The sequence below is a fragment of the Heterocephalus glaber genome, unplaced genomic scaffold, assembly GCF_053883595.1.
Source record: "Heterocephalus glaber isolate CG9 unplaced genomic scaffold, H.glaber_assembly_v1.0 deba00000943, whole genome shotgun sequence".
NCBI classification, from domain to species: domain Eukaryota; kingdom Metazoa; phylum Chordata; class Mammalia; order Rodentia; family Bathyergidae; genus Heterocephalus; species Heterocephalus glaber.
In genome coordinates this window covers 10932603-10952829 of record NW_028258175.1, presented here as the reverse complement: position 1 = coordinate 10952829, position 20227 = coordinate 10932603, and the positions used below count along the sequence as shown (strand labels likewise).

Here is a 20227-nt window from a genome sequence, read left to right as displayed (position 1 = left end):
AAGATCACACCTGGTTCAGGGGATTGTCACCCTTTCTCCCATTGGACGGTGGAGGTATGAGGTAGCGCCTGGATTCTACTCCTAGGTTACGATGAGTCGAAAGCGTCAGAAATTGTTGACTAATCGGGTAGTGCTGGCATCAGCGATGAAAGCCCGCAGATACAGCGAACGATTGTCATTTCTTTTCGGTATTGAGCACCTTTTGTGTGCACCTTCCCCAGCTCCCACGGGTCCTTGGAGGAGGCACTGTGCACCTCGCGCAGGTGAGGAAGCTGAGGCAGAACGCGTAGGATGATGCAGCTGTCACCCCTGGCCTCGCCCGTGCCAGTCCTGTCTTTTACCTGAACTGTGTGGGACCTGGGCTCATCTTTGCCCCTGTTTCCCTACTGCTGTGGTGGTGGTAGCGGGGCGATTGGAGAGTAGTGATTTTGAGGGACAAGAGGAGCACACAGTTCTCTACGTTGTAAAAGGTTAAGGCCAGGCACGGTGGAACGAGCCTGTAATCCCAGCACTCTAGAGGCTGAGGTAGGAGGATCACAATCAATTTGGCAATTTAGTGAGATCCTGCCTCAAAATTGTAAATTAAAATGAAATGTCAAAAGGCGGGAGGGTGCGGGGATGTAGCTCAGTGGAAGGCCCTGGATTGACTCAGTACAACCCAGGGGGTGAGGGGCTAAATTCAGCAATGTCCCTCCCCCACGCCTCTCCCTCCTCCCAAGGCCCACGTGGGCAGAGCCCCCTCAGCAGAGCCCCTTTTTGCCCAGTGTCTCCACGGAGGTATCCCTCCCTGCCCGCAGCGCCCGCCCTGGCCTGTGGAGCCCACAGGCGACTAAGGTGCAGAGGTGGGGAGGAAGCTCGGGAGGCCTCAGGTTCCCGCCCCCGCGCTGGCTCCGCCCGGCTAGGGCAGCTGCAGGAAGGTGAGGCCGGGGCGGAACCGAGGCGAGGGTCGGCCAGCTCCGGGGTTAAACTGGCAAACTGGCGGGCCAGACCGCTCCACGCCTGCCGCCCTGCGATGGGTCCGCTACGTCCGGAGGCGTCCAGAATGCTGCTGCTCTTCCTGCTGCTGCTGCTGCTGCTGGGGTCTGGACCGGTACCCGTTGCGAGTGAGTACCGACCCGGCTCCCAGCGGCCCTCTCTGGGGACCCCGAAGCCCTGCCATCGGCCCCTCCACGGGGACTCCCGCTCACCAGCCTCCCCTCTCTCTTGTAACCCTCTCCCGCAGCCCAGAGCCCCGTGCACTCCTCAGGCCCTCCGGCTCCCATTCTGTGGAATCTCAGTAGAACCACCAGGCAGACCTCGGGGGTTGGCAGAAGCAGCTGAGCAAAAACGTATCCTCTCGACGTCTCCCTGGGGGTCACCCCAGAGAGGTCCCCAAGGCGACTGCTCATTCCTGGGGTGCACAGATACAGTCAGGGAATATGCAGGCACCTCAAGCACGGAGACGCCAGGCACAGGACCAGCCCCGGGCTCCCCTGGCTCTCAGGTGGCCGGTACATGGATCCATGCCGCAGATACAACAAAGATGCTCCCGGGGGAGCACATGTGTGGACAAGCAGGGACACTGGGACAGCCCCAAGGCAAATTCAGACACTCACTGGACAACCCAGGTGCAGAAGCCTGCAGCCCTGGGCCAGCGGGTGCCCTGGGAGGCTGTCCGGGGCAGACAGCAAACAGACCCGGCCTGGCCCATCCGCCTATGTTGGCACAAAGGGAGTGTTTTCTTTGGTTCCAAACCCAGCATGGGTGTTCACGCTGTGCCCCGCCACCAGCCCGGCTGTTCCTGACCCCAGAGGCAGTCAGGTCAGGGTTGAGGACAACTGCAGGCAGACAGTGTTACAGTATGGTGTTGGAACCCTACTCGGTGTGCCTAGGCGGGTGTGTTCCATGGGGCCCTGGGGATCCAGAGGTTGCAGACCTTAGCAAGCAGGCCAGAGCCGCCCAGGTATAACACAGAGGTCTCATGTATAACACGGGTAACTGTGAGGACAGTGCGTGATTCCCACTGTAGGAGAGAGGATGCTGGAGGGACAAGGGTGACCCCTCACTGTGTGCTGGGGTGCAGCAGGGCCTTGGAGCTGTGCCCACAGCCCATGGGAGCTATGGAAGGTTTGAGGCAGATATGTGGGCTGCTGTGAGAGTGAGGACCAGTCCTGGACAGAGGAAGGTGGAGTTTTGAACCCTAAACTCCTTTTACACTTTCTTCTTGACACATCTATAACCTCCCCCGCCCCCCCACATACTAATATGGTACTTTTTCCACAGAGAAAAAAACAATTGGATTTAAATTTGTTTCAGGCTCCTCAAGAAAACCTGTTCTCCAGCCGGGGATTTAGCTCAGTGGCGCCATGCCTGCCTCGAAAGCGCAAGGTCCTGAGTTCGATACCCAGTACCAAAAAAAAGAAAGAAAAGAAAACCTGTTCTAACCAAAAGACAGGGCCAGGGATTTAGCTCAGTGGTTTCACCGCCTGCTGTGCAAGCGCAAGGACCCAAGTTCGATCCCCAGTACCAAAAAAAAGACAGATGAAAGAGCCAGTCATGGCGGTTGCTCACCTGTGATCCCAGCACTCTGGAAGGCTGAGGCAGGAGGATCACAAGTTTGAACCCAACCTGGGCAATTTAATGACTTAGCAAGACCATATCGCAAACTTAAAAAATAAAAAGTGTTGGGGATGTAGCTCAGTACAAAGGCTCTGGCTTCAACCCCTAGTACCTCAAAAAGAGGTTGGGGAGGGGGTATGAAAGAGACGTCATGGCCGATGCCAGGCACGGACCTCTACTGTCCTCAGTCCCTGGAGCAGCAGGAGGCCTATTTCTGGGCATGCATCTTGTCTACTGCTAATGCCTCTTGGCCCTGATACCCAGCAGGCCCCCTCCCTCCGGACTGTTACTGGGCAAGGAAGAAGGAAGCAGCCCTGGTCTGTGATTTAGAAGCCTGGGTTGGAGCCTCAGCTCAGGAGCTTGTGGGCTGTGGAGCCTCCTCCTTCTCCCTTGTCAGCTGCAGGAGTCCCAGTCGTATGTACTAGGTACTACTGTGTCAGAGCTGTGCCAAGAGCCAGAGAGATGGTGGGCCCAGGCTGGGGCCCTCCCTGACTGGGAGGAAGCTGTTCTTGGGCAGGGACCCTGAGCCAGAGTGTGGGGGAGAGGGACGGGGCCCAGGGACTAGGGATTCCCCGGAGGCGCCTGCCTTAACGATGGGAACACTATGCAGCTCTGATGCCCGGGTGCCCGGCCCAGGCAGCTAGGCAAACACTTGATGCATGATTTGCAGTCTGCCTGGGTCTAGACTTGACGAAGCAAGGGATTGCAGAGCAGGTGCAAAGGCCCAGTGATGTAATTGCACATGCCGTGTGCTGTGGGGCTCATTTTCCCTGCCTGGAGGATAGTTAAGTGTAACAGCCAGAGCTTGTTCTGTGCCAGGAGCTCATGTGCACTATCTCCTTTATTCTGTGAGCTATGGTTGCCTTATCCTCCGTTCCATAAACAAGGAGACTGAGGCACAGAGAGGTTCATAATTTGTCCAAGGGCACACAGTTAGGAAGTGAGATTTGAACCCAGTCAGGCTGTAATACCTGCCCCTTCTCAGGCTACTGCCCTTCCCCAGGGCCAGGGAAGTCCTGGCCTGCAGGCTCTAACTTTTGTTTATCCTCCAGCATCCAGAAGGTCACATGTGTTCCCACGTGGGATAAAGGAGCTGGCAGACACTGTGACTTGTGTGGGACCCCGACCTCCCATAGTCTATATGCAGTATGGCTGTTTCTGTGGCCTGGGAGGCCATGGGCAGCCCCGGGACAGCATCGACTGGTGAGTGTATACTTGGCCCCAGGCTAGAAGCCCCACCCAACCCCTGGAGTAGTTAGAGCCATAAGGAAATAGGCAAAGCTGAAATTGGGCTTTGGCCGGGGAAAGATCCCAGCAAGCTACGCTATGTGTCATCCTGTAGGGACACAGCTCTGATGGAGGTGACCGCACCCTCCCGTTAACAAAAGAATGAGCTTGGTTTTTTCAGAGGGGCTGAGGTGGGCAAGGGTCTGCTTGATCCTTCTCTCAGTTCCGGTTTTCCACAATGGCTCTCAAGAAGCCCTTGTCGCTTGAAGGGGCCATGAGGCTGCTTGAGGAAGTTGTTTTGTAGAGGCCCTGCTGGGCCCCAAGGAGACAGTGGTTTAGGGCAATGGCTGAAGACTTCTGGGCACCCACTGGTATCTCAGAGTCCCTGTGAAACTCTCGTATCGTGGTAGCATCGGTCTTGAAGTGAGATGAGATAGGGTATGTAAATTTGGGGCTCATCAACCTTGTAGTATCAGTTTTTAGACAGACGCTCCCTGGATGGTTAACATGCCGAGATCCAGGGCTGAGCAGGGATCTGAACCAAATTTAAAGTCATAAAAGAGACACGCAAAATGAAGGTCAAGCTTTATTCTGCTTTTAGTTACCCATTGGGCATCTTCAAAATCACTGTGTCTTGGGGCTAGGGATGTAGCTCAGTGGTTCTGGCGCCTGCCTTGCTAGCGCAAGGTCCCAAGTTCAATCCCCAGTACCAAAAACAAAACAAACAAACAACAAAAAAAATCACTGTGTCTTAGCTTTGTTGCATTTGTTTGTTTTGTTTTTAGCAAAAGCAACTTTCAAGTCATGTTTTAAAGAGGTACAGATTAAGGGCCCGGGAGTTGTTGGTCCTCTGTCCCTCTGGGGGTGGTTTCTGTCTCAAACGCATATTTTTTGAATCCAGGGCCTTCATACTGAGCCACATCCCCACTCATTTTTATCTTTCTTTTTGAGACAGGGTCTTTTCAAGTTGCTAAGCTGCCCATGCTGGGCTTGAATTTGTAGTGCTCCTGCTTTAGCCCCCTCAGAGTGCTGAGACTGATTACAAGAGTCCCTCCCACACCCAGCTCAGACACATATGGGTACCAGCTGCCTCGGACCCTGGCCATGGGCTTTTATGCCACCTGAAAGACAGCATAAAGATAACCAGACTTACTATGCACTAGGAACTGCTCTGAGGCTCCCTGCAGGTCCTCACAATAACCCCATTCCATAGACAAGGAGACTGAGGCACAGATACTAAGTTACTTGTCTGGGCTGCACAGAGTGCAAGGTGAGGGATCTGGGATTTGAACCCAGGTGATCTGGCTGGATTCACGTCCTCAGCCTCTACCCTCTGCTACATGTGAGCAGGGCCTGCTGTGGGCAGAGCTGTGGCCTGAAATCTCTGTGTGACTTTGTCATGTAACCTTGTGTCCCCACTTGAAGAGAAGCGTGCAGGGTTCATCCCCATTTCACAGGTGCAGGCCCTGAGGCTCCGTGAGGTGCAGCCGCTGGTCGGTTTCCACAAAGCCAGCAGATGGTACCGAGCAGAATCTGGCTGCTTCTTCCCTTGTGGGAGGCTGTGTCACCCGCTAGCATGGGTCCTTGCCTTAGTGATCATGGAAATTAAAACTAAAGCACAAATTTGCAGGAAAAAAAAAAGCTTGAATGGAAAGGTAAGAGAAGATGAGGAAAGGACTCCAGCTTGGGCCAAAGCTGGAGAGAGAGGGTGAGCTCTGGTGAAGAGGTTCAGACAGGGCAGTCACGGGACCGAGGAACCAGTTTTATGGGATGGCTGCAGCGGGCTGGGCCTAGGCAGCCATAATCTCAGTCCTCCGAGTTCAGCTTGAAGGCTTGTGACTTTCGGGACAATTTCAGTCTTTGAAGCTCTGCTGGAATCGAAATGACCATAGGTTTAGGGCAATAGAGATCTGGGTGTCCCTCCCTGCAAATCTCCTACCTGGTGTCCTCAGGCCTTCGGTCCTGAGATAGGGTGGGTAAATTTAGAGCTAAGAAACCTGTTGCACCAACTTTTAGACAGACACTCCCTGAATGGCTAAGATGCTTATACACAGAGCAGAGAGGGATTGAACCCAGAGTTTTGCAAAAGGAAGATCAAGCTTTGTTCTCCTTTAAGTTACCTTTTGGGCATCTGTGGGCTCACTGAAGCATCATGGTTTTTAGCAAAAGCCACCTTGAAGTCATTGATGGCCTTAGGAGGAAATACACACTATGCTCTTATGCCCAAGAGGTCCTGACTTAGCCCTGAGCTGTGGAAGCTCCTGCTGCCACGCATGCGCTCCCACTCCCTGGTTGTCTGCCCATCCTTCAGAGCAGCTCAGACGTCGCTGCCTCCAGGAAGTCTTCCTGGAAGCCTGCTTGGGCCTGCCACCTCCAGTGGGCTCCCAGAGTCCCTCTGCTACTCTGCATCCCCAAACTTCTCACCACTCATGTGTCTGCCTGTCTCCTTCCCCAGGCTGGGGGCTTCCTGAAGTCAGGGCAAGAGCTGACTGACTGTCCTGCCACCCCCTGTTGAGGGTTCAGCAGTGTGGGGCTGATGGCAGATGGGGAGAATCGCAGGGAATGAATGAGGAGTGAATGAAAGGTATGCCTGCTCCTTGGGGAATAGTTGGATAGTAAATGTTTATTGAGGCCCGGTTATGAGCAGGACCTGGGCTGAGCCCTGGGGACGCTGCGGGGAGGTCATCCAGAAGGACAGATGCTAATGAGGTTTGTCTGGAGGACTCATTACAAACCTGCCCTGAGGGAGGAGCCTGTTTCAGGAGCAGGTGTAACAAAGAGGCTGTCACCCCGGAGGCGAGAGGCGGCCTGGATGACCCGCTGGGGCTGGGGCTGAGACCAGGGCAGAGGGTCCCAGACAGAGGGAATTGGGGCTTGAGGCGCCTGGCTCCCTCAGGAACAGAGGAGCCCTGGTGGCTGCAGCTCAGAGCCTTGGTGAGCAGGCAGTGGCAGGGCTATGTCAGGGAAGGTGTGCAGGGCACACGGAGCAAGGGTTGGGATCATCAGGGCTGAAGCTTCGAGCAGAGGATGCAGGCTCCCTGGAGGCCTTTACTCCCCAGAGGTCCAGCAAGGGAGGACCCACGAGAGGGCCCTTCCTCCACTCATCTGCCTGGTGACACCCACAGGTGCTGCTACCACCATGACTGCTGCTATGCTCTCGCCGAGGAGGCTGGCTGCAGCCCCAAGATGGGCAGCTACCCCTGGAAGTGTGTCGATAACCAGGTCCAGTGCGGTGAGTCCCCAGCACAGCGCATGTGTCAACTTCCCTAGGGTCCTCGGGGTGTCCTGGAAGAGCCCAATGACACCTGTGCTCTTGCTGTAATAACATGCCATAGACCACCCTTTGGGCTTATCTAAATGATCTTCCACACTGAGCACTTGAAACACACACACACACACACACATACACACACACACACACACACACACACACACACAAAGAAACCTGTTTCTTTGGGGTCTGGATAAAAAAAAAAGGAAAGGACACGACTCCATGTATAAACAGCCTAAAAAGTCCATCAGAAGGGACCTGGGTAAATAAACCCATGATTGATCCACACCGCGGAATACTCTACAGCCCTGAAAAAGGCTAAGGTAGAACTATGTGGTCACACAGGAAGAAAGACGTGAATGAAAAACTGCAGCCAGGTGCAGAGGACCACACCTATAATCCCAGCTCTTTGGGAGGCTGAGGCAGCAAGATCACAAGTTTGAGGCCAGATGGCAACTTAATATCAATGTAAAAAATTTTTTTAATAAGGGCTGAGGATTTAGGTTAGGGGTAGAACACTTGCTAGAAGGCATGAAGTCCTGGGTTCAATCCCCAGCAAAGCAAAACAAAACACAAACTGCAGAATAACTTTTCCATACAGCATTATTTGAGTTTAAAAAATAAAAGAGGGCCGGGGATTTCGCTCAGTGGTTCCAGAGCCTGCTTCGCAAGCTCAAGGTCCTAAGTTCGATCCCTGGTACCAAAAAATAAATAAAAAAATAAAAAATAAAAGAAACTTGCAAAATGGCCCCATACTATTTTCCATAGCTAATGTAGCTGTATAGAAAGCTCAGAAAGCCAGGTGTGGTGGTGCATGCATGTGATCGCAGCACTCAGGAAGCTGAGGCGGAAGGATCACTGCAAGTTTGAGGTCATCCTGGGCTACATAGTGAGTTCAAAGCCAGCCTAAACTACATAGCAAGACCCTGTCTCAATACACAAAAAGAAAAGGGAAAGAAAGCTCAGAAAGGGCTGTGTAAGGATACACTCCAAACTGAAGCTGGCCGTAATGGTCGACAGGGACAGGATGGAGTTGAGGGGAGCAGTAGAAGGCAGTTTCGTGTCCTCTGTGTGTTTCTGTTTTACAAAGAAAATATCTTCATGAATTACTTGTGAATTGAAAGTTAGGAAAGGAAAACACAGCCTGAAGTGTTTAAGGGCGACATGCACTGATTCTGTAACTGACCCTGCGATGTTTCCGGACAAAATGGAACAAAAGCTGGGTGGGTTGAAGGGTGAATGGAGGGGTGGACAGCTGGGCGGGGCACTGCTGAAATGGAAAGGAGGATGGTGGACTCCGCATGGCAGGTATACAGGTATTCTCTGGACAATTCCTCCACCCTTGCCATATTTGAAAAGTTCCCAATAACATTTTAGAGGCAGAAAGAAAAAAAGGGAATGGTGGGTGGCCCTGGGCCACTCGCTGTCCGTCACCTCCAGCCCCCATGTGGGGTTGTCTTGCCAGTGGGGACCGGCTGGACCGGGGCACAGTGTAGGACCCTCCTGGGCTGAGACTCCAGGCTCTGACCCCAAATGCCCTGTGCTCCCCGGGAGGTCCAGAGTCCTCGGCTGGTGGTGGCGGTTGACTCGGGTCAAGCTGGAGCCTGAGTGTTCGCTTCACTGGTTTTCTTCCCTAGGGCTGGGCCAGATAAGACTCCCTGGAGCTCCCCTACCACTTGCCAGTTTTAGACACCAGGAAATCCTTTTCCCTTCCCTGAACACATTAAAAATGGGATAATCACATTGAAATACCCTTGGTCACCTGCAGATGTTTTACTTCGCTTACCCAGTGTGGAGAAAAGCAGTTCCAGCCAGTGTTGTTTCAAAACTCAAATTGGTGCAGTGGCGCAGCCCTATAATCCCAGCTACTATAGGAGGCTGAGGCAGGAGAAGCACAAGTTCAAGGCCAAGTTCTCACGGCTTAGGGAGATCCTGTCTCAGAATGAACTCAAAGGGCTGAGGGGGTAGCTTAATAGTAAAGCTATTGCTTAGTGTGCTTGAGGCGCTGTACCTCAAAAATTGACCAATTCATTACTTAATTAAAACCATTTCACATCAAAATTTGAATTTCTGAATATTGAACTTTAAAAATCGGAGGCCCCAACAGCAACAGATCCCGTAGGGACCACTGGCTGGAGTTGGGAGGAGCTGCCACCTCTAAGCAGGGCCTGTCTTTCTCACATGCCTCAGTCACCACCTTGCCTGCTGTCTGTGTGACACGGAGGCCAGGTATGAATGACCATATTTCCCTTGTGCTGTCCATTTGTTATGGAAGGGAAATTTTTCTTTTAAAAAAAACCCCCAAAACTCAAGAAAATAGAAGAACGCAAGAAAATAGCAATTAAATGTTTCAAGGAAAATAGGAGGTGAGCCCATCTATTTGTCAAAAGGGTGAGTCTGAGCAATCTCTCATTTGTGTCCTGCCTGCCCCAAGGGACTCCTGAGTTGGCGGACCCCAGCCTGCTTCTCAGTGGCTCGGTGATTCAGATTCTGCCTTGGTTCACCTCTTTCTAGTTGTGTGAATTTGGCCCGGCCCCCACCTCTCAAAGCCTCGGTTTCTTTTTTTTTTGGTCCCGGGGATCGAACTCAGGACCTTGTGCTTGCGAGCCAGGCAGCGGAACCACTGAGCTAAACCCCCGGCCCCAGCCTCGGTTTCTTCATCAGTAAACTGGAGGCAGAAACCAAGCCCATGCGTTGTGAGAGTGAAATGACACGGACTCATTGCCTCCCGCTCAGCGTGCACTCAACAGGGGACCCGGCACGGAGCCTCAGCGCGGGAGACAGAGGGCCCCAGCCTCGGGCCCGGGGGCAATGAGCACAGCTCTGGCGGACCCTGAGCCCCAGGCCGAGAAGTAACTGCTCTTCCAATCCTTCTAACGGTGAGGAGGAAACGTCTCAGCCCCATGCTCCTTTAGCTTTCACACCTTTCTAACACAGTGGACCCTTGACTTACGAACTCGATTGGCCCCCCCAAGGGCTGGTTGTAACTCAAGTTGGCTGTGAGTCAACACAGCTGAGACCTGGATGTTTACCTGGGTACACACTATGGATAACAAGAGGCAGATGAATCTTCATTAACCTAATGAACACAATTCGTTCGTATATCAGGTGTCATAACTTGAGGGCTCGCTGTATTTGCTGGGTTATTTTAATTTTATTTTTATTTATTTATTTATTTTTAGGTACCAGGATTCAAACTCAGGATCTTGTGCTTGCCAGGCAGGCGCGATACCACTGAGCTAAATCCCCGGCCCCCATTTTTATTTTAATTAATTATTTTTTTGTGGGGCCAGGGATTTAGCTCAGTGGTTCTGCTGCCTGCCGCACAAGCACAAGGCCCCAAGTTCGATCCCCGGGACCAAAAATTTAAAAATAAATAAATAAATAAATAATAATCATTTTTTGTGACTCTGGGATGGAATCCAGGACCTCAGCCACGCTAGGCACACGCTCTACCACTGAGCTACAGCCTCAGCTTTGATTCCTTTTAAAACAGTGAAGCTCTGGCTTATAGTCTTATCCAAGAAGGGTTGTACACCCGAATTTAATTCCGGCTTAAAGAAAGTACTAATAAAAAGTAATTTTTAAAATAAAGATATATACCTGTAGGTAACAAAGCCTCTTTGGAGTTTTTGGAAGAGCAGAAATAAAGTGTGGGATTCCATTTAAAAGAAGAAAAATAAAAATCCTGTGTGTCTATCTACTAATTACTTATCTTAAGGTACAACTCACATATATTCATTGAGGACAATTGTCCCATGACGCATTCTAACATCACAGTGTATATTGTGCATAACCAACTAATTCTAAAGTTAAAAGGAAAAAAAAAGACTGAATTAAAAATGTTAAGTGTCCCTCAGGGCAACTTTACTGGTTTTTAAACAAAGCAGTTAGGAAAGGGGTGAATTTGTTTGTTTGTTCTGAGACAGGATCCTGCTACACATCTCAGGCTGACCTTAAACTCACTATATAGTCCAGGCTGGCCTCAAACTTTCAGCGCTCCTCCTGCCTCAGCCTCCTGAATGCTGGGATTACAAGTGTGAACCAGCATGCCTAGAAGAGATATTTATTTTTAAGACTCAGTGGTGCTTTCCATTTACAATTTCCTTTCAAATAATTTTTTTCCAGTAGTGGGATTTGAACCCAGAACCTTTGTGCTGAAAGCTACATCCCAGCCCTTTTTAATTTTTTATTTTGAGGCAGGGTTTCACTACATTACTAAATTGCCCAAGCTGGGCCGGACTTTTCGATTCTCCCGCCTCAGCCTCTGAGAGTGCTGGTATTAAAGGTGTGTATCCTCACATCCTGCCTCAGGTAAATTTAAAAATAGGGCTGGAGGTGTAGCTCCATGGTAGAGCACTTGTCTAACAGATGCAAGGCTCTGAGTTCAATCCACAGTACTGCAATAACATTAATAAAATTAAATTATCAATTTTAAGAGAAAAAAGTGAGTACTGGTACAGACAAGCTGTGACTAAAGCTAGTTTCAGTAGTGGGATTCACACGTATCCAGACAACTGTTTCCATCACTTTATTTTTCTTTTAACTGACAATAAATACCCTATAAAGTTAATCGCTTAAAAGTGTACAATTCCGTGATCTTTAGTATAGCTGCAGTGTTGCCTAGCCACCACCAAAACATTTTCAACTCCACCCTCTCAAAGACTTCATAAAGCAGGGGCCCCCGGGCCCCTTCCTCCCTCCACCAGCTCCTGGCAACCTGAGAGACTGGATTTTTATCTCTGGGTTTACTAAATCTAGATATTTCCTGTCAGTAGAATTAGATACTGTGCGGTCTCTTGTGTCTGCTTTCTTTTGCTTAGCGTCATGGGGTTTTGGGGTGTTTTTTTGGTACCGGGGATCAAACTCTGGACCTTGAGCTTGCAAGGCAGGCACTGGAACCACTGAGCTAAATCCCCGGCCCACGTCATGTTTTGTGAGTTCATCCATATTGTTCCCGTGTATTGGTGCTTCATTAGACAAGTGGTCTACCACAGGCTCAGCCTTTTTGGTTTTTTATCTTTGAAAGAAAGTGTTTCTAAGTCGCACAGGCCAGCCTCAAACTTGAGATCCTCCTGCCTCAGTCTCCCAAGTAGCTGGAACTATAGGCGTGCACTGCCACACTCAGCTTCATCCCTTTTATGAGCAATTTTCATTGCATTGTATGGATTTGTCACATTTTGTTTATTCATTCGTGTAAAAATGGGCATTTGAGTTGTTTCTACTTTTTGGCCATTGTGCATAGTGGTGCTGTGAACATTCATAAAAACGTATTTATTTGAGTAGCTATTTTCAGTTTGTTGGTGTACATACCTATGAGTGGAATTGCTTAGTCACACACTAATCCTGTTTTGCTTTTTGAGGAACCATCAAACTTCTTTACAGTACACACACCATTTTACCTCTCTCTCTCTCTCTCTCTCTCTCTGTGTCTCTCTCTCTCTCTCTTTCATTCTTTCTTTGTACTAGGGATCAAACCCAGGGCCTTGCACATGCTGAGGAAGGCCTCTGCCATTGAGCTATATTCCTAGCCCTTTTTATTTTATTTTGAGACAAGTTTTCACTATGTAAACTAGGGTGCTCTCAAAGTGGCAATCCTCCTGACTCAGCCTCCTGAGTAGCTGCTTTTCTCTAATAACTGATGATGTTGAGTGTTTTTACATGCTGCTTTGCCATTTTTATGTCTTCTTTGAAGAAAGATCTATTCAAGCTCTTTGCCCATCTTTATTGCATTGTTAGTCTTTTGGTGGTTTGATTGTAAAAATTTTTCATATCCTGAATTCTGAATTTTTATCAAAGCTGTGATTTGAAGCTATTTTCTCCCACTCTATAAATTGTTCTCATTTTCTCAATGATGCCCTTGATGCACACAAGTTTAATTTTTTTAAAAACTAATTTACCTATTTCATCTATCATTGCTCTTGTTCTTTCATTTCTTACCTAAGAATCCATCGCCATATCCAAGATTGACTTCTATGTTTTCTCCTAATTCTTTTACAGTTTAGCTCTTAGATTTAGGTCATTATTCTTTTCTTTTCTTTTCTTTTCTTTTGAGAAAGGACAACGCTAAATTGCTAAATTGCCTAGGCTGGGCTTGAGTTTGTGATTCTCCTACTCAGCTTCTCAGAGTGCTGAGATTTCAAGCATGTGCTACTATGAGTGGCTCCCAGCCCTTTTCAAACTTTTTGTTTTGAAACAGGGTTTCACAAAATTGTCCAGTTGAACTTGAAATTCCTGCCTCAGCCTCCTGCAGAGCTGGGATTGCAAGCATGCACCACCGTACCCAGATTACTGACCCATTTTGTTTTAATTTGTATATATGAAATGGAGTGAAGGGGCCCAACTTCCTTCTTTGGCATGTGGCTAGACAGCTGCTCCAGAACCATTTGCTGAGGATTGTCTTCTCTCTCCTTTGAATAGTCCTGGCACCTTTGTTGAAAATCATTAGGCCCTAGATGGATGAGGGCCCGTCACTTTGAGCTGATGACAACCTGAGCCTCAGTTTACCTGGAAGTTGAGTGTTGCAAAGAGAAAAGGGTTTGTGATGTGCTAAGCAGACTGGAGGAGGGTATTCTCTCCCTTTCTTACCCTCCTGTCTTCCGTGTGAGTGTCCACTAAACCGAAGCTTCTGGAGACGTGGTCCGCCCTGGAGTCAGGAAGGCAAGAGTAAGTTCAGAATGAGGAGCTGGTGGAAGAGCAAAGCTGAAATAATAGTAGATGCAATGTCAGATTTCAGGACTGCATGTGCTCTCAGCATCATCTTCTCCAACCCTCTCATTTAGAGTCAGGGAAACTGAGGCCCAGGGAGAGAGCTACTTGTCCCTGAACTGCCCCCTTCTGGCATGGCAAACAGGAAGCGAAAGGAGGCTGGATGGGAGTCTGCTGAAGATCTTTCCTTTTTCCCTTCAATTGACACATTCTGTTTGCTCCCCCTGTGGGAGAATGACATTTATGAAATGTTTACTGGTGTGTTTGCTGGTCGAGTCAGCACCTGTTTACAGAACTGTCCTCCCTGAAGCAAATGGAATGAATCTAAATATCTATTACACATTTTTTTTTTACTAAGAATATGTTTTCATTCTGTTTGGAGATATTCTGAACATAGCTGTTTATTTAATTATAGGCTTGGCCCATTTTCCATTTATGGGCCTGACAAATATATTTAAAATTTTTAAGCCTATAATAATATTTACTAGCAGGCTTTAATTTTAAACTTAACCCACTGGAGCTATTTTTCCTTTTACATTTTTATTCTTCTTGAACAACATGGTTCCTTTGAGTTTTCAAGAGTACAGATCAGGGGGCCCAAGGAGTGTTTTTGAAAGAATCTTTCTTGCTCAAGAAGATAGGAGAAACAGGCATCGGGTCAAGAGATCCTGGGCTGGAATTTTGGTCCAACCCTTTCCAGCTCAGTGAACTTGGCCAAGTAACTTGATCCCTCTGAACCTCACTTTTCTCATCTGTAAAATGAGAATAATAAAATACATTTGGGTTTGAGTGAGTATTGGAAATAAAGCATGGGATTTGTATATTCTCTTAACAAGTATTACTGAGAATCTACCCTGTTCTAGGTTCTATGCTAGGTTTTAAGCAAAACAGAGCAGTAAAGCCCTAGAGTCTAAGAGAAGGAAGGAAGTGGGCTGGGGTTTTGCTCAGTAGGTAGACTATTTGTCTAGTATGTGTGAGGCCTGAATTCCACCCCCCAGCACTGCAGCAGAAAGAGAGGGACAGGAAATAGTGCACGTGCCAAGCGCTTTGTAAGTACTATGTCAATAAGCAGGTGAAATATCATCCCTGCCATCGCACGGATGAACCTTGAGAATGTGATACTGAGTGTGAAAAAAGGCAGGGCCAAAAGGTCTTATGACTCCATTGACGTGAGATGCACAGGATAAGCTAGTCCCTGTGAATGGCAAGCAGACTGGTGGTGGCCGGGGACTCAGGCAAGGGGAGCGAGGAGCAAGTGCTTTCTGAGTACAAGGTTTCTTTTGAGTTGAAAGAAATGTTTTGGAAGGAGATAAATCCATAGCATTGTGAATGAATGTACTAAACGGCCCTGACAAAATGGTAAGTTTTGTATGATAGGGATTTTGACTTAATAAAAAAAAAAGCAGGGGTAGGAATTATTTTTGTTGTTGTTGTACTTGTTTCTGAGAGAGAGTCTCACTATGTAGCCCAGGCTGGCCTCAGACACATGGTCCTCCCACTTCAGCCTCCCCAGTGCTGGGGTCACAGGCATGCCCCCCGACACCCAGCTCCTTTACAGTTTTTATTTTTCAGTGCAGGAGATTGAACCCAAGGTCTCCACACCAAGCGACATCCCCAGCCCTTTTTAATTTTTTAAAATTATTTTTGAGACAAGGTCTTGCTAAGTCACTAAATTGCCCAGACTGATGCCTCAAGCTTCCGGGCCAGCATTACAAGCCGGTGGGCCAGCTTTACCTTAGCTTTAAGAATGTGAGAAGCTTAACCAAGAAGTGAGATTCTTTCCTTTCAAATTTTGTGTTAATTTTCCAACTAGGCAATTGGAAACTGTGACATTCGGCTAGAGGTGTTAAATTTCTCTTATGCTTGCTAATCTCTCTTTGTCTTTAAACCATGACACTCTAATTTGGGGGTTCACGACCTACAAGGAGGCATCTAACATCTCACTAGACTTTAATTCTGCAGAATTTTATCTTCACGGGTCTTCATTGTTGTTTTTGGAGAGAAGGTCTCGCTATGTAGTTCAGGCTGGTTGTGAACTCACAGTGTAGCTCAGACTGGTCTCAAACTCACAGTGATCCTCCTGCCTCAGCCTCCCCAGAGGGCTGGGATTACAGGTGTGAGCCACCATACCTGGCTGCTTGGCATATTTTTTATCAGTTTCTTATATTATGGTATAAGATTTTCGTTTTCCAATTATGGCAGGGATAGACTTTGGTGTAATTTAATATATTTCTTTGATTCATAATAGACATTATTAAATAGTGAGAGGGACTGGTAGCGTAGCTGAGTGATAAAACACAGACTACCAGGTGTGAGGCTCTGGGTTCAGCCCTCAGCACTATGAATGAGTGAATGAATGACCAAATGGCAGAGGGATTTTAGTAATCTTGAAGCTGCCTTGGCCCTGACCAAGTTTGGGGAGCCCTATGTGTAGCCACGCAGATTAACTTCATTAATCAGCTCCGCTCACAACAGGGCTTGGAGGGATGGTCCTGAGTGTCCTGAGTCTCCCACCTACCACTCTGTCCTCTCTGGTGCTGCTGAGCCTCCTGAGTGAAAGACTACAGAGTCTTTCTAAGCCACACAAACGAGGCTTTCTAAAGAGTAGTGGAATTGCTTTGCTTTTGTTGCTGGGGGTGGAACCCAGGGTCTTACACCTGCTAGGAAAATGCTCTACCACTGAGCTACCCCCCCGTCCTAAGCTGCTTTTCTCCAAGGAGCACCTGGAGGAGACCTGGAGAAGGGGCTAAGAAACACAGATGGGAGCCAGTGCACATGGAAGTCGTGTCCTGTGCTGAGCCCCTGCTGGCATTTTCATAGCCTTTTTCACCCTGGCTCCCAATAACCCTGTTTCCATTTTGTTTATTTTTAACTTTTGTTTTCCAGTGCTGGGCATTGAACCCAGGGCCTTGAGAATGCTAGGCAAACACTATCTTTGAGCCACATCCCATTTTATGGGAGGACTCAGCCTCAGAAAGGTTAGGCAAGGACAGAGCGAGGCGTGGCAGAGCAGGCATTACAAACCCAGATGGTTGCCAGGCGCCTACCCTCTTAATCTAAATGGACCCCTCAAATAAAACCATAGTATCAACACAGAGGAGAAAGCAGAAGGTGGTGTGCTTCAGACTCTGGGTCTTCAAGCCCCTTTTCCCTAAAGAGAGGGTGACAGCCCCTGCTTCTGGGAGTGCTTACGTCAACGGAGCACATGGTGATTGTCAAGTGTAACAGAAGGACAATTCATGACCCGTCCCGCCCCCTGCTTTACTGGACTGGCTTCCCTGACATTTACTCTGGAGTTTCTGCAGGTCCCTGCTCTAACCTCAGTTTCCCCACTTCTTCCAGGACCTGCGGAGAACAAGTGCCAAGAACTCATGTGTGAGTGTGACAGGAACATCGCTTACTGCCTCGCTGAGGCTGAGTACAACCTCAAGTATTTATTCTACCCGCACTTCCTGTGTGAGCAGGAGTCTCCCACTTGTGACCAACCAACCTGATGTGACATGTTCGTTTGCACAAAGAAATAAAGCTTCTTTTCCCTGACGAACAACAGCATTCAGTTTTCTGCAGGAGGCAACAGAGGCCAAGTGGGATCCAGCCGCAAAGCTAGTTTGCTCTCTCTCTCTCCGTCTCAGAATCTCAGACCCATCCTCTCTGGCTTCCAGTTCGATAAAGGGCAAAGTGACAGTTGGCGTCAGTCTCACTTGGTACCCAGGGTCTTTGTGTCCTGCACAAAGAATTGAGCGGGACACACAGAGGTAGTGAGAAAGGCAGAGATTTACTGAAGGAACGTGCTCTCCAGAGGAGCAGGCTGTTGAGAAAGCTCAAAGTGAGTTTGACTCAGAATGATTTAGGCTTGAGGTTAAAGTACACTTGGGAGAGTTCCAAGCAGGCAGCAACTGTCAGGGATGAAAGTCTGCCCCCCAAAAGGGAGGGCGGGCGGAGCCGGCGAGTTCCCGGGTCGGCTTCTCCTTTCATAGACCTCGGGGAGTGGTCGAGGGTGGCAACTAACTGGGCTTCTTTCCAGTCCGTTGTGAGTCTCCACTCTCCTGTCAGAAGGAGTGGGTGGTGTTATATGGGCCCAGAGAGAAGCAGCGTGGCTGTCAAAGCCCACCAGGGGCGTCAGCACCGCCGGGGTAGAGAGGGTACAGGGACCGCAGGGTTCCTCTCCCGTGCCCTGAAGCAGCTACTGCGCATGCTCCTCCGGCTCATGCCAGAGCCCAAGGAATGACGACAGGAGCACACGTGTGAGGCTCCTGCTAGGGTGCTAAGGAGATGAGGTTGGGGTGGGGTCGTATTGCTCAGGCTCGCGTCTAGATGTGAAGGAAATATGGTGAGAGCAGGATCTTCTTACGGTTTCCAAGGGCCAGGTGTGCTGTCTGCCATCTGTCTAAGGCTAGGATGTCTCCCACACTATCTCTGGGCTCGAGCCGGGCTTGGTGGCGCATGCCTGTGATCCCAGCACTCAAGAGGCTGAGGCAGGAGGATCATTATGAGTTTGAGGCCAGCCTGAGCTACATAGTGAGTTCAAGGCCAGCCTCGGTTACATAGTGAGTCTCAAAAAAAACCCAGAAAAAGAAACTATCTCTAGCCTCAAAAAGTCCCAAGCCTATTTTATTTTACTTCAGTATTTTAGTTTATCTGTGGTACGGGGATCAAACCTAGGGCCTTCATACCGTGTCCTCTTTATTTTGAGAAGGGATCTTGTTAAGCACCAAGGCTGAGCTGGATGTTGGGATCCTTCTGCGTTAGCTTCTCACAATGCTGGGACTATTGGCGTGCACCACCATACCTGGCTCAATTTTGAGACAGGGTTTTATTGTGTCATTTAGGCTGACCTTGAACTCTCTGTGCAGCCGAGGCTGGTCTTGAAGTCATGATCCTCCTGCCTCAGCCTCCCCAATGCTGGGTTGTAGGCATGCACAACCACACCTGGCTTTCATGCCTGTATACCTACTTGGTTTGGAATCATTTTTGAGGTCCAACCTTTATGGAAATGTGGGCTTTGTCTTCTAACCTGGTCCTGATGGCTGCTGGTCAAATGTGAACAAATTCCACTATAAGCTTGGCCATGTTGTAGATTCTGGGTTGTGGCAATAAAGAAGACAGCCACATGACACCCACTGTTGTAAAGTTCAAGTCTAGTACGTAAAGAACATTCTTAGCTGGGCACAGGCTTGTAATCCTAGCACTTGGGCTGAGGCAGGAAGATCGCTTGAGTTTTGAGACCAGCCTGGGCTGCACAGTGAGTTCAAGGCCAGCCTGAATTACGTAGCGAGACCTGTCTCAAAAAAAAAAAAGCTGTTTGGGGAGGCATACATCTATAGTCCCAGTTACTGGAAACCCTGAGGCAGAAGTTGGAGGCTAGCCTGGGCAACATAGCAAGAAAAACATCTATTTCCTGGGCTTGAGGGCAGGGGTAGGAGAAGACCCGGGGCGGGGGGGGGGGGGGGATACACAGCAGTGAAAAGCAGAAAAAAATGAAAGTTGCCACAATCCAAAATAATTGCTACTGGCACCACAGTGTGCTTCCATGAGTCTTTGGTAATTTTTAAAAATGCAGTGGAGTAGTTGTTCAGATGATTCCCTATGATTTTTTTGTTTTTTGGGGGGGTACCAGGGATCAAACTTGGGACCTTGCACTTGGGAGGCAGGCACCGGAACCACTGGGCTAAACCCCTGGCCCCAGTTCCCTATGATTTTCCTAACAGGTCCTTTTCCTTTTGTCTCACGGTCCTGGGGATTCTATCTAGGGCTTCTGCATATGCTAGGCTACATCCATAGCCCTTGGACACTTCCTCTTAAAAAGCTGTATTCAGGGGGGGAAAAAAGCTGCATTTGATACCATTATTTTAGGTCTTTTGTTTTTCCTTACTGAGTATCAAACTCAGGACCTTGCACTTGTGAGGCAGGTGGTGGCTGCACTGAGCTAAATCCCTGGGCCTCACCAACATTTTATAGATCACCAACTTTTGTTTGTGAAGAGACACTTCCTATTTTTATCAATTGTTGTAAGGATGCTTATAAATAAATCCCCCACATACGTTCTTGTTTCCTGGCCTGAATTTAGAGAAATGGTGTTCTCCATCATAGGGTCTGCATATTTGGCACGGGCACGCCATGGATGCCCTCGAGCCTACCTTTACCTGCAGGAGCATGAGGGAGGTGAGGGGTATCTTGCCACCCTCCATCTGAGAATGCCAGTCCTGGCGGTAAGGAATGAGCGCCGCACCTGTGTGCTCTAGTTGCAACCAGGTCTCCTTCACCCTTTTCTGACACAGGTGTAATTACTCATCTTTGAAGCTGGGTGTGGGTGGGAAGGGAGTCTGGCCACCTGCCACCCGCCGCCCGCCCCAGGCCCAGGTACACGCATGCGGCCAGCCCCCACTCCATCAGGAAAGAACACCGGTAACACCACAGGGACTG

General features: G+C 49.1%; 1 protein-coding gene across 2 annotated transcripts; it reads left to right on the top strand.

The window, feature by feature from the left end:
• The first annotated feature begins 789 nt into the window (after window positions 1-789).
• On the top strand, window positions 790-17696 carry Pla2g10 (phospholipase A2 group X). Of its 2 annotated transcripts, XM_013076318.3 has the most exons (5): window positions 790-1103; window positions 3651-3801; window positions 6951-7057; window positions 9833-9975; window positions 17147-17696. In XM_013076318.3, the coding sequence occupies exons 1-4, from the start codon at window positions 1013-1015 to the stop codon at window positions 9931-9933; spliced, it is 450 nt and encodes a 149-aa protein (XP_012931772.1). In that variant the 5' UTR covers window positions 790-1012; the 3' UTR covers window positions 9934-9975; window positions 17147-17696. The 2 variants fall into 2 exon arrangements, with proteins under 2 accessions (XP_012931772.1, XP_012931770.1); XM_013076316.3 differs by lacking the exon at window positions 9833-9975 and having other exon boundaries at window positions 891-1103; window positions 17147-17353.
• Window positions 17697-20227: the final 2531 nt, after the last annotated feature.